The sequence below is a fragment of the Sebastes umbrosus genome, chromosome 7, assembly GCF_015220745.1.
Source record: "Sebastes umbrosus isolate fSebUmb1 chromosome 7, fSebUmb1.pri, whole genome shotgun sequence".
NCBI classification, from domain to species: Eukaryota; Metazoa; Chordata; class Actinopteri; order Perciformes; family Sebastidae; genus Sebastes; species Sebastes umbrosus.
The window spans coordinates 13,991,241-14,014,719 of NC_051275.1; the positions used below are offsets into that span (position 1 = coordinate 13,991,241).

Consider the following 23,479-nt stretch of genomic DNA (forward strand, 5'->3'; position numbering starts at 1 on the left):
CTTCCTAATATAAATAATCCAGTCTTTTAAAAGACATTTTCCAACAGGTCTTCATAATGTACCTTTACTGAAAAAACAACAAATGTGGTTAGGCAGGGCCCTAGTGTGACAGATGTGGCCCTGTTTTCATGAGTCACTATGGATTAATTTATCAACTACATGTGGAAGATGAAAATCTAACTCTTGGGATATCTGTGGTCACTACCCTCCAGGTAAATATTCTAGTTTCTGTACCACACAGCAGTAAGTTATTGTATTATTGTGTTGCTCTCACCTTTGAGAGAAGTGATTCGGTGCAGTGTCATCCTGTTTACTATCATTCCACCATGGGCTGTTATAAATACGCAGAACAACATTTATGTTGTGCAGAGCGGGAGGGGGGTATGTCAGTGCAAGTTGTATCTATACATTTTGTCATTGAAATTTATTTTCATTTACAGGTGGATGTCTTGAGGATGCATTAAGAGGGATTTAACCATTTTTTTCATTTTAGGAAATGTTAACTGTTTATTACACTTCTTATGTGTGTATGTTGTGCCAATGAGAAGCTACCTAACTGAGTATATTGTACATATTTAAAGTGTCCAGAACATGTCTTGGTTGTCCTGGCTTTTCACTCTGAGGCTGTGCTCAGCCCCGTCCCTGCTCCTTGTGGGGCTTGTGGGCAGACAGCTGGGGCTCAGGATGGGACTGCAGCTGGTTCAGACAGCGACTTGTTCTCGGTGGGGTACACCGAGCGATCAGGGTCTGTTCCAGGATGGAGATGTAGTTATCGGTGGGCTCTTTAGTCTTCATTACAAGCCTCCTTCAACAAACCACGACTTCACTCATCTGCCGCACTACAAAGCTTGCACTGGGTAAAACTATGAGCTGTACTATTTACTGTGAATACTGTGTAATATGCATATGTTTGACAAACGTAATAACTATTATTAGCTGTATCTTTTCTTTTCCATATACTATTAGTGGTTTATTTACGTGCATATTTTCATTTTATAGTTAAAATGTTATAATTACTTATTAAATGCTGACACAAAATTATTTTCTTTCTATTTATACTCCAACATTTTGACTGATATTTCTCTCATTCCTTCTCTCCTGTGGTCTCAGTTTGGGAAATCTCCCATTACAGTATCTGTATGCTATGGTGTTTGCGCTGGAGGAAATCAATCATAGTACAACCTTGCTGCCGGGTGTGAAGCTGGGCTATCATATTCGTGATAGTTGTGCCCTACCCCCTTGGGTTATACAGGCAATACTATCGCTGGTTGGAGGAGACAGCGCCAGCTGTTATTCAGCAGCCCCACTAGGCTATTCTGCTGGGGATGGAGAGGGAATTGGAGAAAGGAGAGGTACTAAATCAAGCTTCCCATAGAACTGATGTACATCCTTGTATATTAATAACTAGTGAATACAATGATGAAAGCATAACCACTGCAATGTTGTATTTGAAACAGAAGTAAGCCCTAACAAATTAACTGATTTAATTTTATCTTATAATAACATCAGGTGATCGGCCTGTTCCTGTGATCATTGGTGGTTCCTCGTCTAAAACAGCCAAGATACTCTCCAGACTCCTGGGGCCACTCTCCGTACCTTTAGTGAGTTCCATTCAAATCTCAAAATGCATTGGTGTTTATTTTAAATATATATATATATATATATAAAAATGAAAATTGGAATTAAAAAATCCCATGAAACAAAAAGCCAAGTAAAAAATCTGATTTTTTAAATCTTCAAAAATGAAAAAAAGATTTTCATGCATGATGTAAAATTTGGTTTTCACTATGTGAAACATTCTTTGGTTTAACATTTACCACATTCAACATGATTCTTTATAGTTTTGTTTACCTACTTAGATGGACTTTGATGCATAGATAGTAGGTCATTTATGCTTTCTTACCTTCCTTCTGCTGCCCTCACAGCAAAATGGAACCTATTTACTGTAAACTGCAGTAAACACAGTATTTTCTTATAAAAACATAATCCATGGGCGAAAATGAAAATGGAAATTATAACATTCTTTATGTGTATGAGAGTTCAGAATAACTATGTGAACTTGGAATATGTGTGTGTGTGTGTTTGTGTTTTTCTTCCTTTACTGTAGATGAGCTACACGGCTAGCTGCCCCTGTCTGAGTGACAGGCTCCAGTATCCTAACTTCTTCAGGACCATGCCCAGTGATATCTACCAAGCCCGGGCCATCGCCCAGCTAGCCATGCGCTTTAATTGGACCTGGATCGGGGCAGTGGTAGCAAACAATGATTATGGCCATATGGCAATAAAGGTGTTTGTATTTTTTGTAGGACACATGTTATGGCATCCATATAAATACAATATTTTAATACTTTTCATTCATCTATCTTTTTGCTCCTCTTCACTGTATATGCCAGGTATTTCAGGAGGAGACTCAGGGGGCAGGGGTGTGTCTGGCATTCGTAGAGACTCTCGAAAGGGAAAACATTGTGAGCGATGCCAGACGATCAGCCCTGACAATCCAGGCCTCGACTGCAAAAGTGATTCTGATCTTTACCTGGTACACAGATGTGAGGGAACTGTTCCTGCAACTCGCCAAGACGAATGTGAGCAATTGAAATACAATATGTAAATAATAACAGAACTGTTCTGATTTGAGAAAAATAATAGCTTTTTTTAAAATGATCTTTTGATTGTGTTTTGTTGCTATCACTAGGTCACTGACAGACAGTTTCTGGCCAGTGAGGCTTGGAGCACCAGTGGAGATCTTCTCCAAGATCCTGTCACTTCTGAAGTGGCAAAAGGTGTTCTTGGTGTGGCCATTCGAAGTTCAGCTATACCCGGATTTGAAAATTATATCAGAAGTTTGAACCCATCTCGTCGTCCTGACGATAAGTTCTTAAGAGAATTCTGGGAAAAGATGTTTGGTTGTAGTCCTGGGACCACACCACTGTCTACCACTTCTCTACCACTCTGCAGTGGGACAGAGTCCCTGGAGGGAGTGCAGAATCACTTCACTGACATCTCTCAGCTAAGGGTGACATATAATGTCTACCTGGCTGTTTATGCTACAGCCCAGGCCCTTCACAGCCTTCTCTCCTGCAACAGATCCACCTGCTCCTCCCCAAAACACATCAAACCCATAGAGGTAAACACAATTATAGCTATTTCAAAGCCACATGGGGACATTAACAGTACTAGTGCAGTTTTTAAATGCAGCTGCTTAATCTACTTTTAGATTTAGAAATATTTACTACAATTTTGATGCTTTCAGTTGTCGTACCACTTGAACAACGTGAATTTCACCACACCACAGGGTGAAATGTTCTACTTCCAAGGAGGCGACATCCCAGCAAAGTATGACCTCATCAACTGGCAGAACACCCCTGAGGGGTCACTCAAACTGGTTTTGATCGGCCGTGTGGACGGGTTTGACCTCCGCCTTGATGAGTCGGCTATTCGGTGGAGCACAGGATCCACTCAGGTGGTTAAAAAGGAACAATATTGATTCAGGCCAATACCAAAATGTCTATTGAATAAGATTTTTACTATGACTCACAAGACTTAGGTTTTACTTGTTGTTTAGGTGCCCGTTTCAGTGTGCAGTGAGAGCTGCCCCCCAGGCACCCGAAAGGCCAACAGGAAAGGAGAACCTCTCTGCTGCTTTGACTGTATCTCATGTGCTGAAGGGGAGATTAGCAATCAAACCGGTGAGGAAATTACTCCATAATTTTCCACTGTTGTGTTTTATTTTCCTTCACTTTCTCCTCTTTTTTCCTCTCCCAGGTTCCCTTCACTGCGAACGTTGTCCATCAGAGTTCTGGTCAAATGTTAAACGAACTGCCTGCATCCCTCGCCAGCTGGACTTCCTTTCCTTTAATGAAACCTTGGGCATCACCCTGACTACAGTAGCTGTGTCTGGTGCCGCGGTGACAACAGCTGTGTTTGTTGTTTTTCTGTACTACCGTCAAACACCTATGGTAAGAATCCAGAATATGTTTTTTACAACTCATTTTTGGTTTGCAGTTGTTTGGGTTAGTATATTTATGTATGTATATTACTGCATATTAAAATATGTGTTTAAAATAATTTGAACGACTCCTTCTTTGGTTGTTAATGTCCTTGTTTTTTTTAATATCAATTCAATCCCAATTCTCATTTTAAGGTGCGAGCCAACAATTCAGAACTGAGCTTCCTGCTTCTCCTGTCGCTGAAGTTCTGCTTCCTGTGCTCGCTGGTGTTCATCGGTCGTCCGTCAGTCTGGGCTTGTCGGTTCCAGCAGGCAGCTTTTGGGATCAGCTTTGTACTCTGTGTTTCCTGCCTCCAAGTCAAGACCATAGTTGTTCTGGCAGCTTTCCGCTCAGCACGGCCCGGTGCCGAAACCTTGATGAAGTGGTTTGGTCCGGGCCAACAGAGAGGAAGTGTCTGCCTCTTTTTATCTATACAGGTCAGAGTTGCAGAAGAGCTTTTTAAGAACAAAATCAATACTTACTATGTCATTTTGCTTACATTAACCTGATATTGTGCTTTCTTTTCATCAAGGTTTTCATCTGTATTATTTGGCTATCGCTCAGCCCCCCTGTGCCTCAAGCTGACCTGGATATCCCAGGGTTAAAGGTCACCCTGGAGTGTGCCATGGCCTCTGTGGTGGGCTTCTCTCTGGTTCTGGGTTACATTGGTCTGCTGGCCTGCACCAGTCTCCTCTTGGCCTTTCTTGCTCGGAAACTCCCTGACAATTTCAACGAGGCCAAACTGATCACCTTCAGCATGCTGATATTCTGTGCTGTCTGGATAGCTTTTGTCCCTGCTTACGTTAGCTCTCCTGGAAAATATGCTGTTGCTGTAGAGATTTTTGCAATCCTGGCCTCTAGCTATGGTTTACTTTTCTGTATCTTTGCTCCAAAGTGTTTTATCATTCTGTTGAGGCCTGAGAAAAACACTAGGAAACACCTGATGGCCAGGTAGCAGAGAAAATTAACAATGCACCTCTAAGTCATTAAGTCCTTATCAGTCTGCCTGCATTTATTTTTTTGTATATAGCACTGTCTCATAAAAAAAGCAGTAATATTTTCTTTCTGATTAGTAATTAACCTCTGATAATATCTGCTGGCTACTATTAGTTTTTTGACAAATTATGTCAGGTGTATACACACAGACAACTGAATAGTTTGTGCTATAGTTATAACATTTTTCAAAATAATCAAAATTGAAACTATAGCCCTTTTTTATGACTTCAATATGTTCAACTAATACTAATGAAACACAGCAACATTAATAAACACAAATAAAAACATTTCAAGGTTGTGTTTCTGTTTTTTTGTAGTGATGCAACTGTTTGCATCACAGGTTGTGCCATGAAAGTATATTTTGAGTTGAGAATGAAAGTGAGAGGGAGTTACATCAGATTGCACTTCACATGATCTACAGAATTTTTGAGGAGATCAGGTTAGGTCTTTAAAGTTATGGAAAGAAGGGGGAATAGGAGTAAATGTACCCATTGATCTTTATTAGTGAAAGTCTTGCTTAAAGGTAAGAATGACAAAAGGGCAACACTTAATAGTTTCAGAATAACCAACAGTCGTACAAAAGTACTTTAAATAGTTACACCATTTTATCTATTTGATTCATGTACATAGACACAAATTTCCTTTTCATTTTGTGACGCTCAGCACGACTTTCAACAACATGTTTTTCTAGCGTTTTCCTATGAATGTCCAGCAACCCGAGACGCGTGGGTCAATTTCAGTCTTTTCAAAACAAAAGTACTTAGTTAGGTTTAGGAATAGATCTTCTTGGTTAGGCTTAGGCAGCAAATTACTTAGTTAGGCTTAGGAAAAGATCGACTTGGTTAGGTTTAGGCAACAAAACTACTTAGTTAGGTTTAGGAAAAGATTGTGGTTTGGGTTAAAATAACTCCGGAAGTGGCTTAACTTAATTACGGAAGTTATGTGACAAATAAATCAACTTTGACTTGTGGTTTCGAATGGAACACAAATACCAGTCTCCTGGGCAAAAGTCCTGTGTTTTTTGACCCACTCAAAAAAATGTGAAATTTGTTTCTATTAACACCAATTAATATATACAGATTTCGTGATTATATCACAAACTGCTGTGTGACTGGGCTGGAATAACTGACCTTGCTCCGGCCGGTGGGCGGAACTTGGTTTTGGCTAGACTGTTTTCAACATGTTGGCCGGGTCACAAACGTTCTCATTTTACAGCTAACAGTACACTACAAGATGTTTCTGAAAACATTTGAGGTGAGGAATAGGCATCAGAATCTTAATTTGTATTTGATTAGAGCTGGCTAGTTTGACAGTTTGATTGGAGTTTGTCAGTTTCGCGAGCAGTGATTGACATCTGGGCTTAGAGACTCCTCGGCTCTGATTGGTTGTTTTCCTACAAGCATGTTGTAATCTTGCAAATGTCATTAGGAGCACTAAAAGGAGGCAAATGAACCTGATTTTCACAGATTATCTGTCTCTATGACATAGCAGTTATGCATAGGCCTACCGCTCAAAAAGGGGTATCTGTATGGTCTTTATACGCTTTTGCTTGGAATGTGCATTTGTGCTACATGTTTTGTCTCACCAATAAAGCTAAGGAACATTTGTACACCAGGCCGGCTTATTTGAACCCAATATAAAAAAAAGAAATCCTGCATATAAGAAAAGAGTATTGATGAACTCAAATTAATAAAGGAAAACTAACACAGCCTGCACTTCTACCACCTGCCTACACAAACACTAATCATGCTGTTGTTGTTTTACTGTCACTCTTGAGAGGAGTGATTTGGGGTTGTGTGCCATCCTGTTTACTTGGTTGCAAAAAAGGCTTTACATCTATTATAAATACCCACATCAACAGTTCAACTGTTCTGAGGAGGAGGGGGGTATGTCACAGTTACAGTCACAGATACTGTGTCAGGTGCCAATGTAAGTTATATCTGGTGTATGAAAATACACGTTTTGAAATTCAAATTGTTTCGCTCCACAGGTGGAAGTCTTACGAAATATTAACTTTTTCCTACATTGGGAGGGATTTGATCTGTTTTGACTTTTTGATTGCACAACTGTTTATAGATATTGACTGTACTGCCTATGAGAAACCTAACCAAAGTGTCCAGAGCAACTGCATCCATGTCTTGGTTCTCCTGGCTTTTCACTCAATGGCCCTCCTCAGCCCCGTCCCTGCTCCTTGTGGGGCTTGTGGGCAGACAGCTTGGGCTCAGGGTGGGACTGCATCTGGTTCAGACAGCGACTTGTTCTCGGTGGGGCACCCCCAGCAACCAGGGTCTGTTCCAGGATGGAGACGTAGTTATCGGTGGGCTCTTTAGTCTTCATTACCGACTTCCAGCTATAGACAACGACTTCACTCAACTGCCGCACTACAAACCTTGCACCGGGTAAAACTGAACTGTACTATTTACTGTGAATACTGTATAATGACAATGATAGCATGAGAATAATTAGCATCTTTGCATCTTATCTTTCTACATTTTGACTAATATTTCTCTCATTCTTTCTTTCCTGTGGTCTCAGTTTAGAAAATGTTCCATTGCAGTATATATATGCTATGGTGTTTGCAGTGGAGGAAATCAATCATAGTACAACACTGCTACCGGGTGTGAAGCTGGGCTACCATATTTTTGATAGCTGTGGCCGCCCGCCATGGGCTCTCCAGGCAGCGCTGTCATTGGTTGGAGGAGACAGCGCTAGCTGTAATTCAACAGACCCTCCAGACTATCCTGCGGGGTATGGAGAGGGAATCGGAGAAAGGAGAGGTAGCTTGTTGTGGATCTATATCACACTCTATCCAAAATGTAATTATGCTATTTTTGGTTCTGTAAACATTATTGTTCATGCAACAAACCCTTAATTTAATCTTTTAATGCTGTCAACAGGTGATTACCCCGTTCCCTTGATCATCGGTGCTGCTTCATCCGTAACAGGCCAGATACTCTCCAGAACCCTGGGGCCGCTCTCTGTACCTTTAGTGAGTTTTGAATACAGCATAAACACTGTACTGTAACTTGGTTCTCCTTATTTCAGGGAGCTGGTGCCATATTTTACTTCACTACCTTTTATCTGAGGCACTGTTTTTGCTTTGCTCTCTGGGAGAGGATGTCATTTTACGGAAAATTTTCCTCTTAGGGCATGCTGTTATAGGCCTAGACTGCCGGGGGACTTCCTACGATACACTGAGCTCCTCTCACCTCCTCTCCCATCTCCATCTGTATGAATTAATTTCCCATTAATGCATGTAACTTGATTTCTTCCCCGGAGTCTTTGTGCTTTCTCGTCTTGCAGGTATCCATGGATCAGGGTTACACCTGGATCGTGGTTGCGTCTGCTGCGGCCCTGCTGGACACCCACTGCTACAGCCATATTTCAATTTTTATTACTGCTGTTATTATTATTAGTAGTAATTTTTCTATTATTATTACTGATATTATTATTATTAGCAGTCATATTTCTATTATTATTACTGCTGCTATTACTGCTATTATTATTATTAGCTGTCATATTTCTATTATTATTTCAGCTATTATCCCTGCTGTTAATATTATCACTCTATTATATCCAAGGCTATTTATTATTGTTATTAGTTCTATTTCTATTATTATTATAGCTGTGTGTCATTATTGTGGTTGCTGTGCATCTCTCTCTCTCTACCCAACCGGTTGAGGCAGATGGCCGCCCACTCAGAGCCTGGTTCTGCCCAAGGTTTTTACCCGTTAAAGGGAAGTTTTTTCTTGCCACTGTTGAGTGTTTGCTCATGGGGGATCTCTTGTTGGGTATCTAAATTATAGAGTACGGTCTAGACCTGCTCTATAAGAAAAGTGTCTTGAGATAATGTCTGTTATGATTTGACGCTATATGAATTGAAAATGACAACATTTGGGATAAAGACAAAAAGTCTGGATGGAATCAGTTTGAACACATCTGCTTCTTTTAAGAAAAAGAACATGTATATTTCAATGAAAATAACAAATTCTGGAACTTTTTTTCTTCTGACCTTTCAGATCAGCTACCTGTCGAGCTGCCCCTGTCTAAGTAACAGGCGGCAATTCCCCAACTTCTTCAGGACCATCCCAAGTGATATTTACCAAGCCCGGGCCATTGCCCAGCTGGCCATACGCTTCAATTGGACCTGGATTGGGGCAGTGGTGGCAAACAATAATTATGGCCACATGGCAGTAGAGGTGTTTTTATTTGTTATGTATAGGGAACATTTTATAGTGTACAAATATATACTCATAAATATAATATTTTAATTCTTTTCATTCATCTATTTTTTTGCTCCTCTCCACTGTATATGCCAGGTATTTCAGGAGGCGACTCAGGGGGCAGGGGTGTGTCTGGCATTCGTAGAGACTCTCCAAAGGGAAAACATTGTGAATGATGCCAGACGTTCAGCCCTCACAATCCAGGCCTCGACTGCAAAAGTGATTCTGATTTTTAGCTGGTACACAGATGTGAGGGAACTGTTCCTGCAACTCGCCAAGATAAATGTGAGCAAGTGAAATAAGATTGTGCATTGAATATAGCAAATTATTTTATAGACATTAAAGCTTTTTAAAAATCATGGATCGAGATCTTATCTTCTCACTAGGTGACTGACAGACAGTTTCTGGCTAGTGAGGCTTGGAGCACCAGTGGAGATCTTCTCCAAAATGTTGTCTCAACCAAAGTGGCAAAAGGTGTTCTTGGTGTGGCCATCAGAAGTTCAGCTGTACCTGGATTTGAAAATTATATCAAAAGTTTGCACCCAACTCGTCGTCCTGAAGACGAGTTCTTAAGAGAATTCTGGGAAGCCAAATTTGGATGCAGTCCTGGAGCCACACCTCTATTTTCACATTCCTCTCCATCCTTCGAATCTGTAACCCGTCCACAAAGGTCTAGCCATCCATTAAATATTTCCACTTCATCTACTGCCGATAGATCTCTTCAGAAAGCTTCTCTACCACTCTGCAGCGGGGCAGAGTCCCTGGAGGGAGTACAGAATCACTTCACTGACACCTCCCAGCTAAGGGTGACATATAATGTCTACCTAGCTGTTTATGCTGCAGCCCACGCCCTTCACAGCCTTCTCTCCTGCCCTGATAGAGACAGCTCACCCAGAAACAACACCTGCTCCTCTCCAAAATACATCAAACCCATAGAGGTAAACATGACAATCAGCCTTTCCCTTAGAGGGAAATCTACCCTTTAAACTGCCTATGCTTTTAAAATTCAAGTGTCAAATTATCATACTCCAAAAATATATTTGTCACAAGCATTATTTTGCTCTATCAGTTACAATGTAAGCATTTTCAATATTTTGGTGCTTTCAGCTGCTGCAGCACCTGGACAACGTGAATTTTACCACACCACAGGGTGAAATGTTTTACTTCCAAGGTGCCGATATTCCAGCAAAGTACGACCTTGTCAACTGGCAGAACACCCCCGAGGGGTCACTCAAACTGGTTTTGATCGGCCGTGTGGATGGGTTTGACCTCCACCTTGAAGAGTCAGCTATTCAGTGGAGCACAGGATCCACTCAGGTATCAAATAATGTTGATTCACATCAATAAAAAAATATATATTATCTTATATTATATATTTTATCCTTGAAAATATGTGCTGGTTTGTTCTTTAGGTGCCTGTTTCAGTGTGCAGTGACAGCTGCCCCCCAGGCACCCGAAAGGCCAACAGGAAAGGAGAACCTCTCTGCTGCTTTGACTGTATCCCATGTGCTGAAGGGGAGATTAGCAATCAAACTGGTGAAGAAATTACAATCCAAACCATCAGAAATTCATGTCCCCTTGCTTCCAAAATGCAGTAACCCTGAATCTGTCTGCTTTAAGCTCATCTGCACTTTCCCCGCTACTCTTCTTTTCCCCGCAGGTTCCCTCCACTGTGAGCGTTGTCCATCAGAGTTCTGGTCCAATGCTAAACGAACTGCATGCATCCCTCGCCAGCTGGACTTCCTTTCCTTTCATGAAACCTTGGGCATCACCCTGACTACAGTAGCTGTGTCTGGCGCTGCGGTGACAACAGCTGTGTTTGTGGTGTTTCTCTGCTACCGTCAAACACCTATGGTAAGAATGTAGAATAATGTAAACTAAACTATACTGTACACGTTCAACGAATCCTCATTGTTTGCAGCTGTAGTATATAGTTAGTGTACCATGCCATTTTTTCTACAAGGTAAAATTTACTACTACAATAGTGAACAAAATATTAGGTTCACCTGAATCGTTCCCTGTTTGGCTGTTAATGTGCTTATCTCTATTTCTATATGACTTTTCATTTTAAGGTGCGAGCCAACAATTCAGAACTGAGCTTCCTGCTTCTCCTGTCACTGAAGCTCTGCTTCCTGTGCTCGCTGGTGTTCATCGGTCGTCCATCAGTCTGGTCTTGCCAGTTCCAGCAGGCAGCTTTTGGGATCAGCTTTGTACTTTGCGTTTCCTGCCTCCAAGTCAAGACCATAGTAGTTCTGGCAGCTTTCCGCTCAGCTCGGCCCGGTGCTGAAGCCTTGATTAGGTGGTTTGGTCTGGGCCAGCAGAGAGGAAGTGTCTGCCTTCTTACTTGTATACAGGTATACAGATGTGCTTTTCATTTTTTTTAAGTTTTGGTACACTATATTTTATGTCGATTTGATTATATTTTCTTTTCTTCCAGATTATCATCTGTGCCACATGGCTGTCCCTCAGCCCCCCTGTGCCTCGACGTGATCTTGGTTTCCAAGGTTCAAAGGTCACCCTGGAGTGTGCCATGGCCTCTGTGGTGGGCTTCTCTCTGGTTCTGGGTTACATTGGTCTGCTGGCCTGCACCTGCCTCCTCTTGGCCTTTCTTGCTCGAAAACTCCCCGACAATTTCAACGAGGCCAAACTGATCACCTTCAGCATGCTGATATTCTGTGCTGTCTGGGTGGCCTTTGTTCCTGCTTACATTAGCTCTCCTGGGAAATACACTGTCGCTGTGGAGATTTTTGCAATCCTGGCCTCTAGCTATGGTCTACTGCTCTGCATTTTTGCCCCCAAATGTTTCATCATTCTGTTGAGGCCTGAGAAAAACACTAAGAAACACCTGATGGCCAGATAACACAGATACATGATGCACACATGTTAACTACACAGCCATTGTTTAGGTCCTCTTAGTTTTTCTTCCTTTTCAATTTGCATGCATTTACTATATTCATTCAGTATTGTATCATGGAAATAAAAAAAAAGTTACTTTATAGTTTTGATTTTCCAAAAATAGGAAATAGCATATGATTTAGTAACTATTGTGGTAATAGTGTTTAGCACACTGTACATTGCCTGAAGGCTGTCTCTTTAATTACATAACATAACATTACATTACATATTATTAAACCTTTGACAGAATAAAAAAATATATTACATTTTTGTCTGTGTTGTAGACTCTGTTAAAAGACCATTCAATTTTCAGATTGCACCATGGATGTAAATTCAAGGTTTTTTATCAATGAAAAGTATCAGTGTCTGTAACTGACGCCTGCATTGTTGTGAAACAACTGCAATCAATATCAGAAGGACAAATACTATTTAGTACATGTGGGTGGAGCCAATCCCAGCTGACATTGGGCGAAGGCGGATTATACCCTGAACAGGTCCAAATACAAAAACGCTCTGTAAAAATATAAATCATTAAATTAAGAGACTTTCCAGTTGGAAAAATGAGTTCCAGTGGACACTAAAGAGTAAAGAACAGGTATGGACGTGAGCTTTTGCCATATTTGTAGCTCATGGAGATACTTACTCCACGTATCCCACGCTCTCTACTGTAAGTCATTAATTGTGTGTATTTTTTCAGTTTATTTGACTTGGGATGCTAGTAAGACTAACAAAAGGTGTATAGGTATTTAATTCTCTTTTCCAATATGGCAAATCTATTCAGTTCAATTGAATTTATTCTCAAATAGCATCAAATCATAACAGAAGTTATCTCAAGGCGCTTTTCATATAGAGCAGGTCTAGACCATACTCTATAATTTATAGACCCAACAACTGAGCATGCACTAAGTGCAACACTGGCAAGAAAAAAACAGGTAGAAACCTGGGGCAACTAGGGCAAATCTGATACTGTTTTTAATTAAAAATCTTTCCCAGTTGACATGGTGCAGTAAAACACATCCCAGCAGTTAATTTGATGAGACAATATTTTATTGAATTAAAAAAAATATTTCATTCAGTACCTTTCCTTCTACTTCTACACTTCATCAGTGGCAGTTCACATTAAAATGCAAATGCTGGTGGGAGGATATAAACCTGTATAAACGTTTGTTCTGTCAACCACAGCCACTTAACTTTTTCTTGACTGAGAATAATTGCATACATAGAGCTAGAGATAAAAAGCAGTCATAGAGTTATTTGAGAATAAAAACTACCTGGCTATTCATGGAAATGAAGGAATATTCACCCAGAGTTGATCAAAAAATATGTCTCTTTTATGCATTTCAATAAGACGATTGTAAAGTTCTATGAAAATGGGTAATAAGCCTAATAACTGATATAAGACATACTATTGATAATTTTAAAAGATAAAATAACTAGCCTCATTTTTTATGCGTGTAGTGACACCAAAGTTGGTGTTAAATCGAGCAAAGATTATACTTTACTTTACTCTTCTAACCTTGCAACAGTGCCATTCCTGAAGACGCTGACTTAGTGAAAGTTAGAGGCTCTGCAGAGAGAGAATATGCAAATGCTATCACAGTCAGTTTTCATCTAAGATGCTTGTATTCGGTAGGATCCTGTATAATTCTATCGATGCTGCCCGCATATCCTAACGGATTACTGCTTCTTTTAAAGACTGTTTTTATTTCTGTTGATATATTTTGAAACTCAGAAGAGCTTTTTGAATTTGGGGACAATATACAATCTGGTGAGGTTATCTTCATTACCTCAAGACAGGTAAAAAATACATAATAATATCAGATGAACCCACATAGTCTGCCTAATTTATTCAGAGACAGTGATGTATAGTTTAACCGGGTTTAACATTAACTTAAAACCATGAAGTCACAAAGGCAATAACAGCATTTGAAGTGCATGTGCTTTGAACTTAACTGCATCCTGGAAAAAATATAATATTCTTTTGTGCTTAAGTAATCTCATGTGATCCAAGTTGTCATCAGCCTGATTTCTCAATTACTAATAACATTGCTATTACTATCAACCTATTTTTCTGCCTTTATTTTTGTATTGTATAGATACAATTATTATATCTGTCAGCATGTTTTATGACTCAATGCCTCGACCCATGATTGCTTTCTTTGTGTTCCTCTCTGGTCTCAGCAGGATTATATAACATTTGGGTCCAAACAGTGCCACCAAGAGACCAAAACCGGAGGCCAGGATGGCGAATACCTCCACTGCATCTGCATATTTGCCTGGTGAGCTGACATAAGCGGGGACAAAGGCCACCCACACAGCACAGAAGATCAGCATGCTGAAAGTGATGAGCTTGGCCTCATTGAAGTTGTCTGGAAGATTCCTCGCCAGAAACGCTAGCAGGAAGCTGAGGATAGCCAGTAAGCCAATGTAACCCAGTAACACTGCAAAACCAACTGTGGACCCGACTACACACTCATAAACTATCTTGTCATTGTGGTATTGAGTGTTTTTATGAGGAGCTGGTGAAGCTGAGACAAGCCAAGCAGTGCAGATTGCTGCCTGAATAGAAGTAAGAACCATAACTGTTCCTCTCTGCTGCACAGCACCAAACCACTTGAGACTGGCTCCACCTCCTGGCTTGGAGGCCTTGAACACAGCCAGAACCACCATGGTTTTCACCAGGATGCATGAGACACAAAGTACAAAGCTGATCCCAAATGCTGCATGTCTCAGCTGGCATGTCCACATCCTGGGACGGCCAATAAACAACAGTGAGCAGAGGAAACATAATTTAAGTGACATCAATAGCTGGAAACTCAGTTCTGAATTATTGGCGCGTACTATAGGGGTGCTGTGATGATAGATGAAGATGCCCAGGACAACAGCACAGATAAAGGTTCCCACCAATGTGATGGCTGTCAGGCAGATACCTAGAGGCTCTTGATAGGAGAGGAACTCTATTTTCTTAGGAATACAGTGGTCACGCTGGGGGCTGGACCAGAAGTCTTCTGGACAACTGGTGCACTCCATGGAGTCTAAGAAAACATTGATAGTGTTAAGATTAATGTGTAATTATATCTCCAAACTGCAATACTTAAAACTGAATACCAACCAGTCTTATTGCTGATTTCCCCCTCGGAACAAGGGATACAGTCGAAACAGCACTCAGGTTGCCCATTCTTTCTGGCCATGCGGGTACCTGGAGGACAGCTCTCACTGCACACTGACCGGGGTGGCTGTAGGGAAAAAAATACACATCTGTTATTGAGTCAAATAACTATAATGAGCCATGCATGGTACACAAAATAGGTGTCTGAAAATTTAAAGGAAACCTCTTTGGATTCAAAGTTCCAGAAGATTTTGTCTTCATCAAGTGTGAGTTCTTCACCTTTGGCTGACTCTTTAACCTCGCCCACACTCTCAACTTTAATTCGTCCATCAGGGAGCCACAGCCAGTTCATGATATCATATATTGGTAAGGCATCACCATTCTCATCAAATGAAACTTGATCACCAAATGGTGTGGTGAAGTTGACCTTTTCCAAGTAATACACAAGCTAAGAACATCAGAATAACGGATAGAGGAAAATCAAAAAGGACAGATGAAAAATCAATTCTATATGACCATGGTGAACACAGTGGTATCTAGTATTCAATAATCAACCTGCCTACTGCACCTATGAACATATGAAGATATTAACAATTCCAACAAAGCATTTCCATTAAAGTGAAGTCACTGATATTACTGTATACCTAGTGACAATACACTCTGACCTGATAATATTATCCACTGCTGTGACCTTGTGGTAGGGGGAAATGTTTCAGCTATCTGCTATGCACTTTAAGATTAGTAATCTCATAGCATTGCATTTAATCCTATACCTGAAATATTACTCCAACAAATAGTATAGGATTTAGTCACATGAACAGGTGGAGTGTAAACTGATATCCCACCTGCCATAGCTCCAGTCTTTGCAATCTGGCACAGCTGTGTCCACTGAAAGGCCCTCTCCCTGGCACACAGCGCAGCATGTCATCAAGAGCATACGCCAGAGCATACACAGCCTTGTACACGTTATACTCTGGCCTGAGGTTTGAAATGTCCAACAACTCAGTCTCCACACTCTCTAGATCTTCCTGTCCAGTGCACAGTTCTCCCCCAGCCTCTACCCAACCTGCTGGAGGTGGTGCAAATCTACACTGAAATGTGTATTCCCAAAACTGATTGACCTGAAATGTATTAAAAACCTTTTGTTATAAATGATGACAATATACTGTATTATTCTTCCAAATACCAGATCAGATTGCAAGGTTAAGGTGAGACACTACATTCTAAAAAATTGTTTTTCATGAACTTGTCAGTTTTTTAATTTTAGGGCTATTTTGCTTCCATAACATGTCTTCTTTCAGACTAGTGTAAAGAAAACATCCAATTTACGTGTTTATTTTAACACACTTTTTCTATATGGGTCTGTAAATTTCTCCTAAATTCACCAAAAGTTACCATTAGATAATGCCTCATTTGCATATTTAAACATACCATTTCAGAAAACTTGTAATACGAAAAATAATTGTCTTAGTGTAAGTAATCAACTGGGGAAGTTTCATGGTGATATCTTAGATTTTTAACCCAATTCACCAGGAGTGTCTTCAAAATGTATTGAATTTTACAAAAAACATCTTTAAAGGCCGTTTTCTCACATTGAGTTTTGTAAAAATCTTTGACTCTAATATGTCAACAAAATGAAGCAACAATTTTGAACTAAGCTTTATCCAATGTTCAGATTCAAACAATAAATTTCAAAAAACTTGTAATAAAAAAAATAATTGTCCTTATATAAATAATCAAATGGGGAAGTTTCTTGGCAATGTATATTAGTTAAATGTTTTAACCTATACACCTGGGGTGTCTCCACTTAAACTCACCACGTTATTTCCATAGAGGTTGTTGTGTTGTATGTCAGGACGTATTCTTAACAGGAAGTCCCTGAGTCCTGTTATTTCTCCTCGACGGATGGCAATGCCCAGTGTGCCACCCAGGTACGGCATGAGGTGGGGGGTCTGGAGCACAGTAGCTGCAGTCCAGGCTTCACTGGCCATCCACTGCAGGCCTGTCACATTCTGCCTCACCACCTGTGCATTGCATGATATAAAATATATAAATTCATACTGTCATGACACATTTGATGTCTTGCCTCATTCATGCATGTAAAACCCTATTATTTCAGACAATCAAAACATTAAGTTGTAGAATTATATAAACTTATAAATAAGCTGTAATTCAAGCCCGACCTCTTCCATGAGGTTAATCATGTGACTCTGATGTGCAAAGACAATGACCACACGAGCTGTAGATTTCCTCATCAACTCGACAATTCTCCTTAATTCAGCTGCGTCTTTGCCCCAGGGCAAAACTTCTAAGTAGGCCAGACAGCCTCCACCAGACTGAGCCAGATCAGATTGGAAGGATCGTGCAGCGTGGAGTCCATAATCATCATTACTGACCAGCAGACCTGTCCAAGTCCAGCCAAAGCGCCTGAGAATCTGAATCATAGCACGCACCTAAGTAAATACAGAGTGGAGGGATTAATGCACAGGCCAGAATAATCTCTCAGTGGGGAACCTGCTAAACAGATTCCACAATTGACCATGTTGGTGCCTTTCAGCTTTGTTATCTGAGACCAAACGGCTCTATCAATGGCACAAACAATGTGACAAGTATTACAAAGACAATATAATTTTCATTGCAGTAAAGGGATGTTATTTCAAAGGAATGTTTCAGTGCACATGCTTTTTTTTATGCATTCTTATTTTGCCGATTAATGGTCACCTGGAAAGCATCACTTGGGATCGTCCTAAAGAAGGATGGAAACGTTTGCCGGTCACTCAGGCACGAACATGTGGCAAAATAACTCACCTGTGAAAGACACAGACTGTATATCCTAAAAAGATTCAAATCCTTCATCGGCTGATTAGTCCAATGTTTACATTTGACATTGCATTTCAAATTAAAATACTTTAAAAGAATCATGGCGGAAAACTTACCATAGGTAATCTGTACAAACCTAAGACAGTGGAGATGGCGATAGAACGTCTAGAGGAAGAATCTCCCACAATCCCAAGGACTGGAGGGGTTCCTACACAGGTCTTGTCCAATATAAACTGCTCGTCTTGACCACTGGCTAATGACAACGCTGCACGGAATCCAATTCCTAGGTTGACGCAGTTGTCATTAAGACTGTATCCAAGAGTCACATTAGGTAGCAGGTTGGAGTTTCTGTTGATCTCATCAATAGCAAAGGCCATGGTCTGGGCCTGTCTGAATCCTAGAATATCAAAACTAACACAAAAATACCATTGTTGGAAAATACAACAAGATACAGTAACTGTGCTGACATGAATGTGTTGCACAATTACAGATTTTGCAAAAAAAATAAACCAGTTGAATAGCAACAATTATTACAATACTTGATTAACAATAAATAAATAGAGGACACAAGTATTACGTCTAAAATGGCATAAATACACAATGTAATTCTGACAGAGTAATATCTTTTCATATAAAATACATTTTACTAATGGGATTGGCTTCTTCCAGTTTCTACATTTTGTTGTTTCCCTGACATACTGACCTGTGGCAGGTTGGCTGTTGTGGTTCTGAGGTAAAAGACAAGTCAGGAAAGACAGAAAAGAAATGGATCTGAAACAGCCCTCCCAGAACCACATCTCCAGCCTTGTGCATCCCATTTAAATGAAACTGTCCCTGTAACCAGCAGGAGGTGGAATGGAGAGGGGAGGGCAAAGCAGAAGAACAGTAGGAATACAACAACACAAAGTACATGAGCATGAGGAGATTGATATCTAAAAATGCCCACATGGCTTTCCTCCTGTTTACTCCTTTTCTGACTCTGTGTCAACCCCTTTTATTGACTTGTAGCATTGTTTAATCTTGCACACCACCCGTAAGTGCATACACAAAAGTAAAGGCAGGGCCTAATACTGTATGTATTTCATTAGAGATTGATTTTGTATTGAGGTGGAATTTATTTTTTGCACTTTTAATAACATCTCACCAAGGCAATTTTATCAACCTTTCCAACCCAAATTGAAGTTGTGGATGACCGCTATGATTGATGTCTACAGAAATTCGTGTAATTTGTTGTGTGATATGCATACCGAATTAAACCCACCAAATGCTCAAATTAGCCCCAAGTCTGTCCACTAGATGGTAGCAGCATACCAAGACACTGAAATATTACATATTCCCTTGCTCTGTTTGTTTGACGGAGGGTTATTGTATGTGGCTGGCAACCAATAGTAACTTGGCAGGTACTAGATATGATCAGTTCTGCAGAAACATGTGGGCAGGAAAGATTTCCCCATTAGTCTGTCCAATTTGCAATTTTATAGATTTGGTAACTGTATTTCTACACTGTTAAGAATTTCCCAGTAAAATAACAGTAAAGAGCTGGAAGCAGGGTTGCCATTATTCTACTGTAAAATTATCATTATTATACTGTCGCTGAAATTTACAGCTCTGTACTGTTAATGAAAAATACAGTATATACTGTTTTTTTGATTAATTTCACAGTATTTTACAGTTAATTTACTGTTTAAGGATACATTATATAGCTGTTTTTATCCCTTTCTTTTACATTATCTTACTGATTTGTTTCAATGCACTATTTAGGTTGTATTTTTTACATACATTTTAATAAACATTATTTTTTGCCTAGATGAATAGACTTAGCAGGTTACAGACATAGGAATAGTCACACTAAATACAATTAAAGGCACTTGTTAAGAAAAAGGCTATAATTAAGGCTATAAGGCCCAAAATGTCTGTCTATAGCTGGCTACAAGCACAGAATGCAAACCATAACAACATGTGAGTGAAGAACAGAGCTAATTCACTGATTTTCCAATCATGTACAATGTGTGAGAAAAGAACATCTACAACTTATCTTATTGCACTTTATTTTTTATTTTCATATGAAGTTCAACTCAGCACCAACAAAAACCTGACACAGATAACAAACCAAATTTCAGAAGAAATAGCATTTCTGAAGACATCTGTCAATCTTACTAACCTTACTTTGTGGAACAGTTACAGAGAGTTGAGCTATATCATAGAGTTAAAACAAAACTCTCAAATAATATTTTGCCTTATATCATGTAACATGTGAATATACTGAATATATTGCTGAGCCTTAAGGCATATCAGTGGTACAAATTTAAAAAGAAATTAACATTAAATAAAAAATAATTTGTCTATATACTAATGAGCACCGACACCACCAGACATGTGACATCATGTCCAAGTATGAATATTCAGGCTCTAACAAGGCACATGGATAAGTGTGGAAGTCCAAGTATTGGGCGATAATGGGGGAGTGAGTTAGCGAATGACTTATGGCCCACTCAAAGACACCAGTTCTCTCAATCCAGCCTTGGTAGCCCGCTGACTGTGTGAGAGAGAGATATATGAGTTCCAACATAACTTTCATTGTAACTTCTCACATACAAAATCAGCGTGTGTAGCCCTCATTTCCTCTTATCATGTATGTAATGTAAACTCACCATTTTAAATGAAGTCCCACTCAAGTCCATGAGTCCCATCAGCAGAGTGGATACATGTGGATATATGGTTGTAGTCTTGTCTTGTAGCTCGTGAATTTGCCAGTTTTCTTTGAGAAGACTTTGCCCTGTCCATCCTTTGTGCCTCTTTCAGGGTTTATTCCTATGGTGCACCTGAAAAATGATAGTGTTTCTTCAGGCACTGTGTAAAAATCAAGTTGTGTGAATCACTTAGATTAATGCCACAATAAAAATACAGGTTTTACTGAAAGTATTTAACCTTGAGATTAATTTGAGCGTGCAGGTGTAGAAGGTGGAAAATAATGCAGCAAGTCCCATCAAGAAGGTGGGCTGGATCCCCTCACATATGAAGTGGCCCTCAAGGCTGACCATCCAGCGCCAATAGCTTCCTGCTGTTTCACCTGAAACTTAGAAAGAATTTTCCTTAGTCAACTTCATGGATTTTTAGTCAATGTTTGAAATGAATTGTGTTGAGTGGTGTGCATTACTAGTTGAGAAACTGTTTTTTGATCAATTATGAATATTCTGACCATCTGATCTATAGAACATGTGGTTTTCAGATATCATTCAAAAACACTAGTTAGCTAGTAAATAAACTTGCCTTCAATTTTGTATCTGCTCTGCTGAATTACCACCCAATAACCAACGTGCACTGAAGTCTTAATGTTACTTTAAATGTTGAAGGGACTTCCATAGACTGTAAAATGTATACACCGTCGTTATGCATGAATTCACTGGCAAAATACATGTGTCAGCACATTAACTTAGATATTAACTTGAATACATAGAAATTAAAATGAGCTCCTTGTGTTGTCCGATTAATGTGCAATCATCTGTGAAATTCTAGCTAGCTGTTGAATCCCTCTATCATGACATGCACATATTCTGTAATGCAAACTAACTGGAAACATCACTGATAAACTTTGCACAGATTTATTAATTAAATAAAATTACTACTCACCAAATAATCAGTAAGATGGGGATGGATGAATAAAAGAACGGATCCAGCATCACATGTGCAGATCAGGTGAAATTGCTCTTCCCAGAATTAAAAAAATACTGCATGAAACAGTTATTCATGATACTTTAGACAGTTGATCAGCAGTAAAGTGCTGTTTTTTAAGGATGCATTATAGTTCAGTTAAAAAACGGCCTATGAGTGTAATTTAACAGATTTTCTTTTGTATTAACAGTAAAGCACTGTTTTTAGCAATAACAGGTTAATACTATTGAAATTCTGCTGTAAATTAACAGCAATTGTTTAGAGTGTACGATTACAGACAGAAACCTGTTAACACATTAATAGTGAGTGCATGCACATACTTTTCCAGGCAGGATGACCTTACTCAACTCTATTCCCCCTAAAATGTAGCAGAATATTGCATCAATTAAAACACTGGCTTTGTCTGACTCAAACCCAAAAAAGCATCTTATCTAGGAGGCATTTAAAAAAAACATGCAGGAAATCCATGCAGGCTTAATTGCAGAAAATAATTATAAAACAGTGAATACAAAAACACAAAAAGTTACAATTCTTTTCTGTATAATGTTAGGCCATTGCATAGTAATGGCTTCAATACGATTAGTTAATGATTATGTAATTAAAAAAATGAATGAGTATCTAAATGCTAGTGAACTATTAGTTAATGAGTAACTCTCAATAAGAATATCTTGATAATTTTTTTGAAGGATATTCAACTTGATAATATTCAGGGATGTGGATTTTAATGTATATATTGTATGAATATGATGAATAAAACATCTGTTAAGAATTCTGCTGTCTCTGATTTTTTAAAGGAATCAATTGTAAAGATAATGTTGAAGTAATGAGGGACTCTTCATTAACTATTCAGGATTATGTCTCACTTTACTCGGAGGGATACAAAAACAGTAAGTAATGTTTAAGTAATCAGTAAATAATGAGTCGTTACTAATTTTGTGCTGCTCAGCAGCTGATTCAGAGTTAATCAGGAACAAGTCATGAAAGTGGTGAAGTCAAGTCAATTTCAATTTTATTTTTATAGACCAATAAATTAGTCAGAATGATCAAGTCAAAAATATTCACAAACTAATTTTTACTTAAAGGGACTGTTTGTAAGAATCAGAAATGCTTGTTAACAGCGACACCTGTGGCCGTTAAGTCAACGAAAGTCAGCGTCGGGCTCGCGCTTGCTCGCTCTAAATAGACATGAACGAGCATCGCTCAAAACAGTGAGGCGACACACATCAGCTAAAACCACAATATAACTCTATATTTCACCTGCTTGGCAGTAATGTTAGCTGACCAGACGGAGGTCTCTCCATGAATCACTACTGATCCTGGTGTTGGCTTTTCGTTATCGTCTCCGACCGGGTGCCGGTGTCTCCCTCCGGCGACGAGACGATAACGTTTCTCGCTGCGGTGCCCTGTCACTTCACAAGACACGGGAAACCTCTGTTGGTCTGGAGGAGCTGCAGCATTTATTTCTGCACAAACGTCCACTGTACATTCACTAGATATTCTCAGAGCTACGAAGTCTTCTGCAGTGTGGAGTGTGCGCTCATGCATGTCTATGGAGCGAGACAGCAAGAACGCACTCTGTGTGTGAGTGAAGGCAGGCAGAGGAGCAGAGACTCCGGCCACATGCAAGCGCGCATATGCGAGCGCGCATTGGATCCCGACCCGGTAAATTTATACGTGTAAGAAGTTACAAACACTCCCTTTAATCATTCATTAATATAGGTTCTCCCTGTCTATTCTCTAGCAACTCATCATTATCTGCTATATAATACTCCATTACG

At 39.6% G+C, this 23,479-nt stretch overlaps 3 protein-coding genes across 3 annotated transcripts; 2 read left to right on the forward strand and 1 right to left on the reverse strand.

Annotated features, from left to right (window-relative positions):
- The first annotated feature begins 591 nt into the window (after positions 1-591).
- LOC119491561 (extracellular calcium-sensing receptor-like) lies at positions 592-5,240 on the forward strand. Its single transcript, XM_037775703.1, has 11 exons — positions 592-857; positions 1,111-1,352; positions 1,510-1,592; positions 2,108-2,287; positions 2,394-2,582; positions 2,693-3,124; positions 3,251-3,460; positions 3,563-3,686; positions 3,763-3,956; positions 4,142-4,429; positions 4,519-5,240. The coding sequence occupies exons 1-11, from the start codon at positions 592-594 to the stop codon at positions 4,939-4,941; spliced, it is 2,631 nt and encodes an 876-aa protein (XP_037631631.1). The 3' UTR covers positions 4,942-5,240.
- A 1,875-nt stretch (positions 5,241-7,115) lies between these two features.
- LOC119491562 (extracellular calcium-sensing receptor-like) lies at positions 7,116-12,065 on the forward strand. Its single transcript, XM_037775704.1, has 12 exons — positions 7,116-7,381; positions 7,518-7,759; positions 7,880-7,962; positions 9,002-9,181; positions 9,302-9,490; positions 9,592-9,858; positions 9,931-10,143; positions 10,313-10,522; positions 10,618-10,741; positions 10,866-11,059; positions 11,278-11,559; positions 11,643-12,065. The coding sequence occupies exons 1-12, from the start codon at positions 7,116-7,118 to the stop codon at positions 12,063-12,065; spliced, it is 2,673 nt and encodes an 890-aa protein (XP_037631632.1).
- A 2,159-nt stretch (positions 12,066-14,224) lies between these two features.
- Positions 14,225-18,977, reverse strand: LOC119491740 (extracellular calcium-sensing receptor-like). Its single transcript, XM_037775945.1, has 9 exons — positions 18,733-18,977; positions 18,146-18,440; positions 17,931-18,017; positions 17,393-17,662; positions 17,027-17,233; positions 16,055-16,330; positions 15,433-15,657; positions 15,213-15,336; positions 14,225-15,135 (listed from the first exon to the last, which is right to left on the reverse strand). The coding sequence occupies exons 1-9, from the start codon at positions 18,975-18,977 to the stop codon at positions 14,225-14,227; spliced, it is 2,640 nt and encodes an 879-aa protein (XP_037631873.1).
- Between the last annotated feature and the right edge of the window lie 4,502 nt (positions 18,978-23,479).

Excerpts from the sequence above, each read along its gene's own strand:
- LOC119491561 (XM_037775703.1), top strand. The coding sequence starts at position 592 with ATGTCTTGGTTGTCCTGGCTTTTCACTCTGAGGCTGTGCTCAGCCCCG. Across the intron at positions 858-1,110 it reads CACTACAAAGCTTGCACTGG|TTTGGGAAATCTCCCATTAC; the intron begins GTAAAACTATGA and ends CTGTGGTCTCAG. Across the intron at positions 1,353-1,509 it reads GGGAATTGGAGAAAGGAGAG|GTGATCGGCCTGTTCCTGTG; the intron begins GTACTAAATCAA and ends TAATAACATCAG.
- LOC119491740 (XM_037775945.1), bottom strand. The coding sequence starts at position 18,977 with ATGTGGGCATTTTTAGATATCAATCTCCTCATGCTCATGTACTTTGTG. Across the intron at positions 18,441-18,732 it reads CAACAGCCAACCTGCCACAG|TTTTGATATTCTAGGATTCA; the intron begins GTCAGTATGTCA and ends TTTTTGTGTTAG. Across the intron at positions 15,136-15,212 it reads GGAAATCAGCAATAAGACTG|ACTCCATGGAGTGCACCAGT; the intron begins GTTGGTATTCAG and ends ATGTTTTCTTAG.
- LOC119491562 (XM_037775704.1), top strand. The coding sequence starts at position 7,116 with ATGTCTTGGTTCTCCTGGCTTTTCACTCAATGGCCCTCCTCAGCCCCG. Across the intron at positions 9,859-9,930 it reads CCTCTCCATCCTTCGAATCT|AAAGCTTCTCTACCACTCTG; the intron begins GTAACCCGTCCA and ends AGATCTCTTCAG. Across the intron at positions 10,144-10,312 it reads AATACATCAAACCCATAGAG|CTGCTGCAGCACCTGGACAA; the intron begins GTAAACATGACA and ends TGGTGCTTTCAG.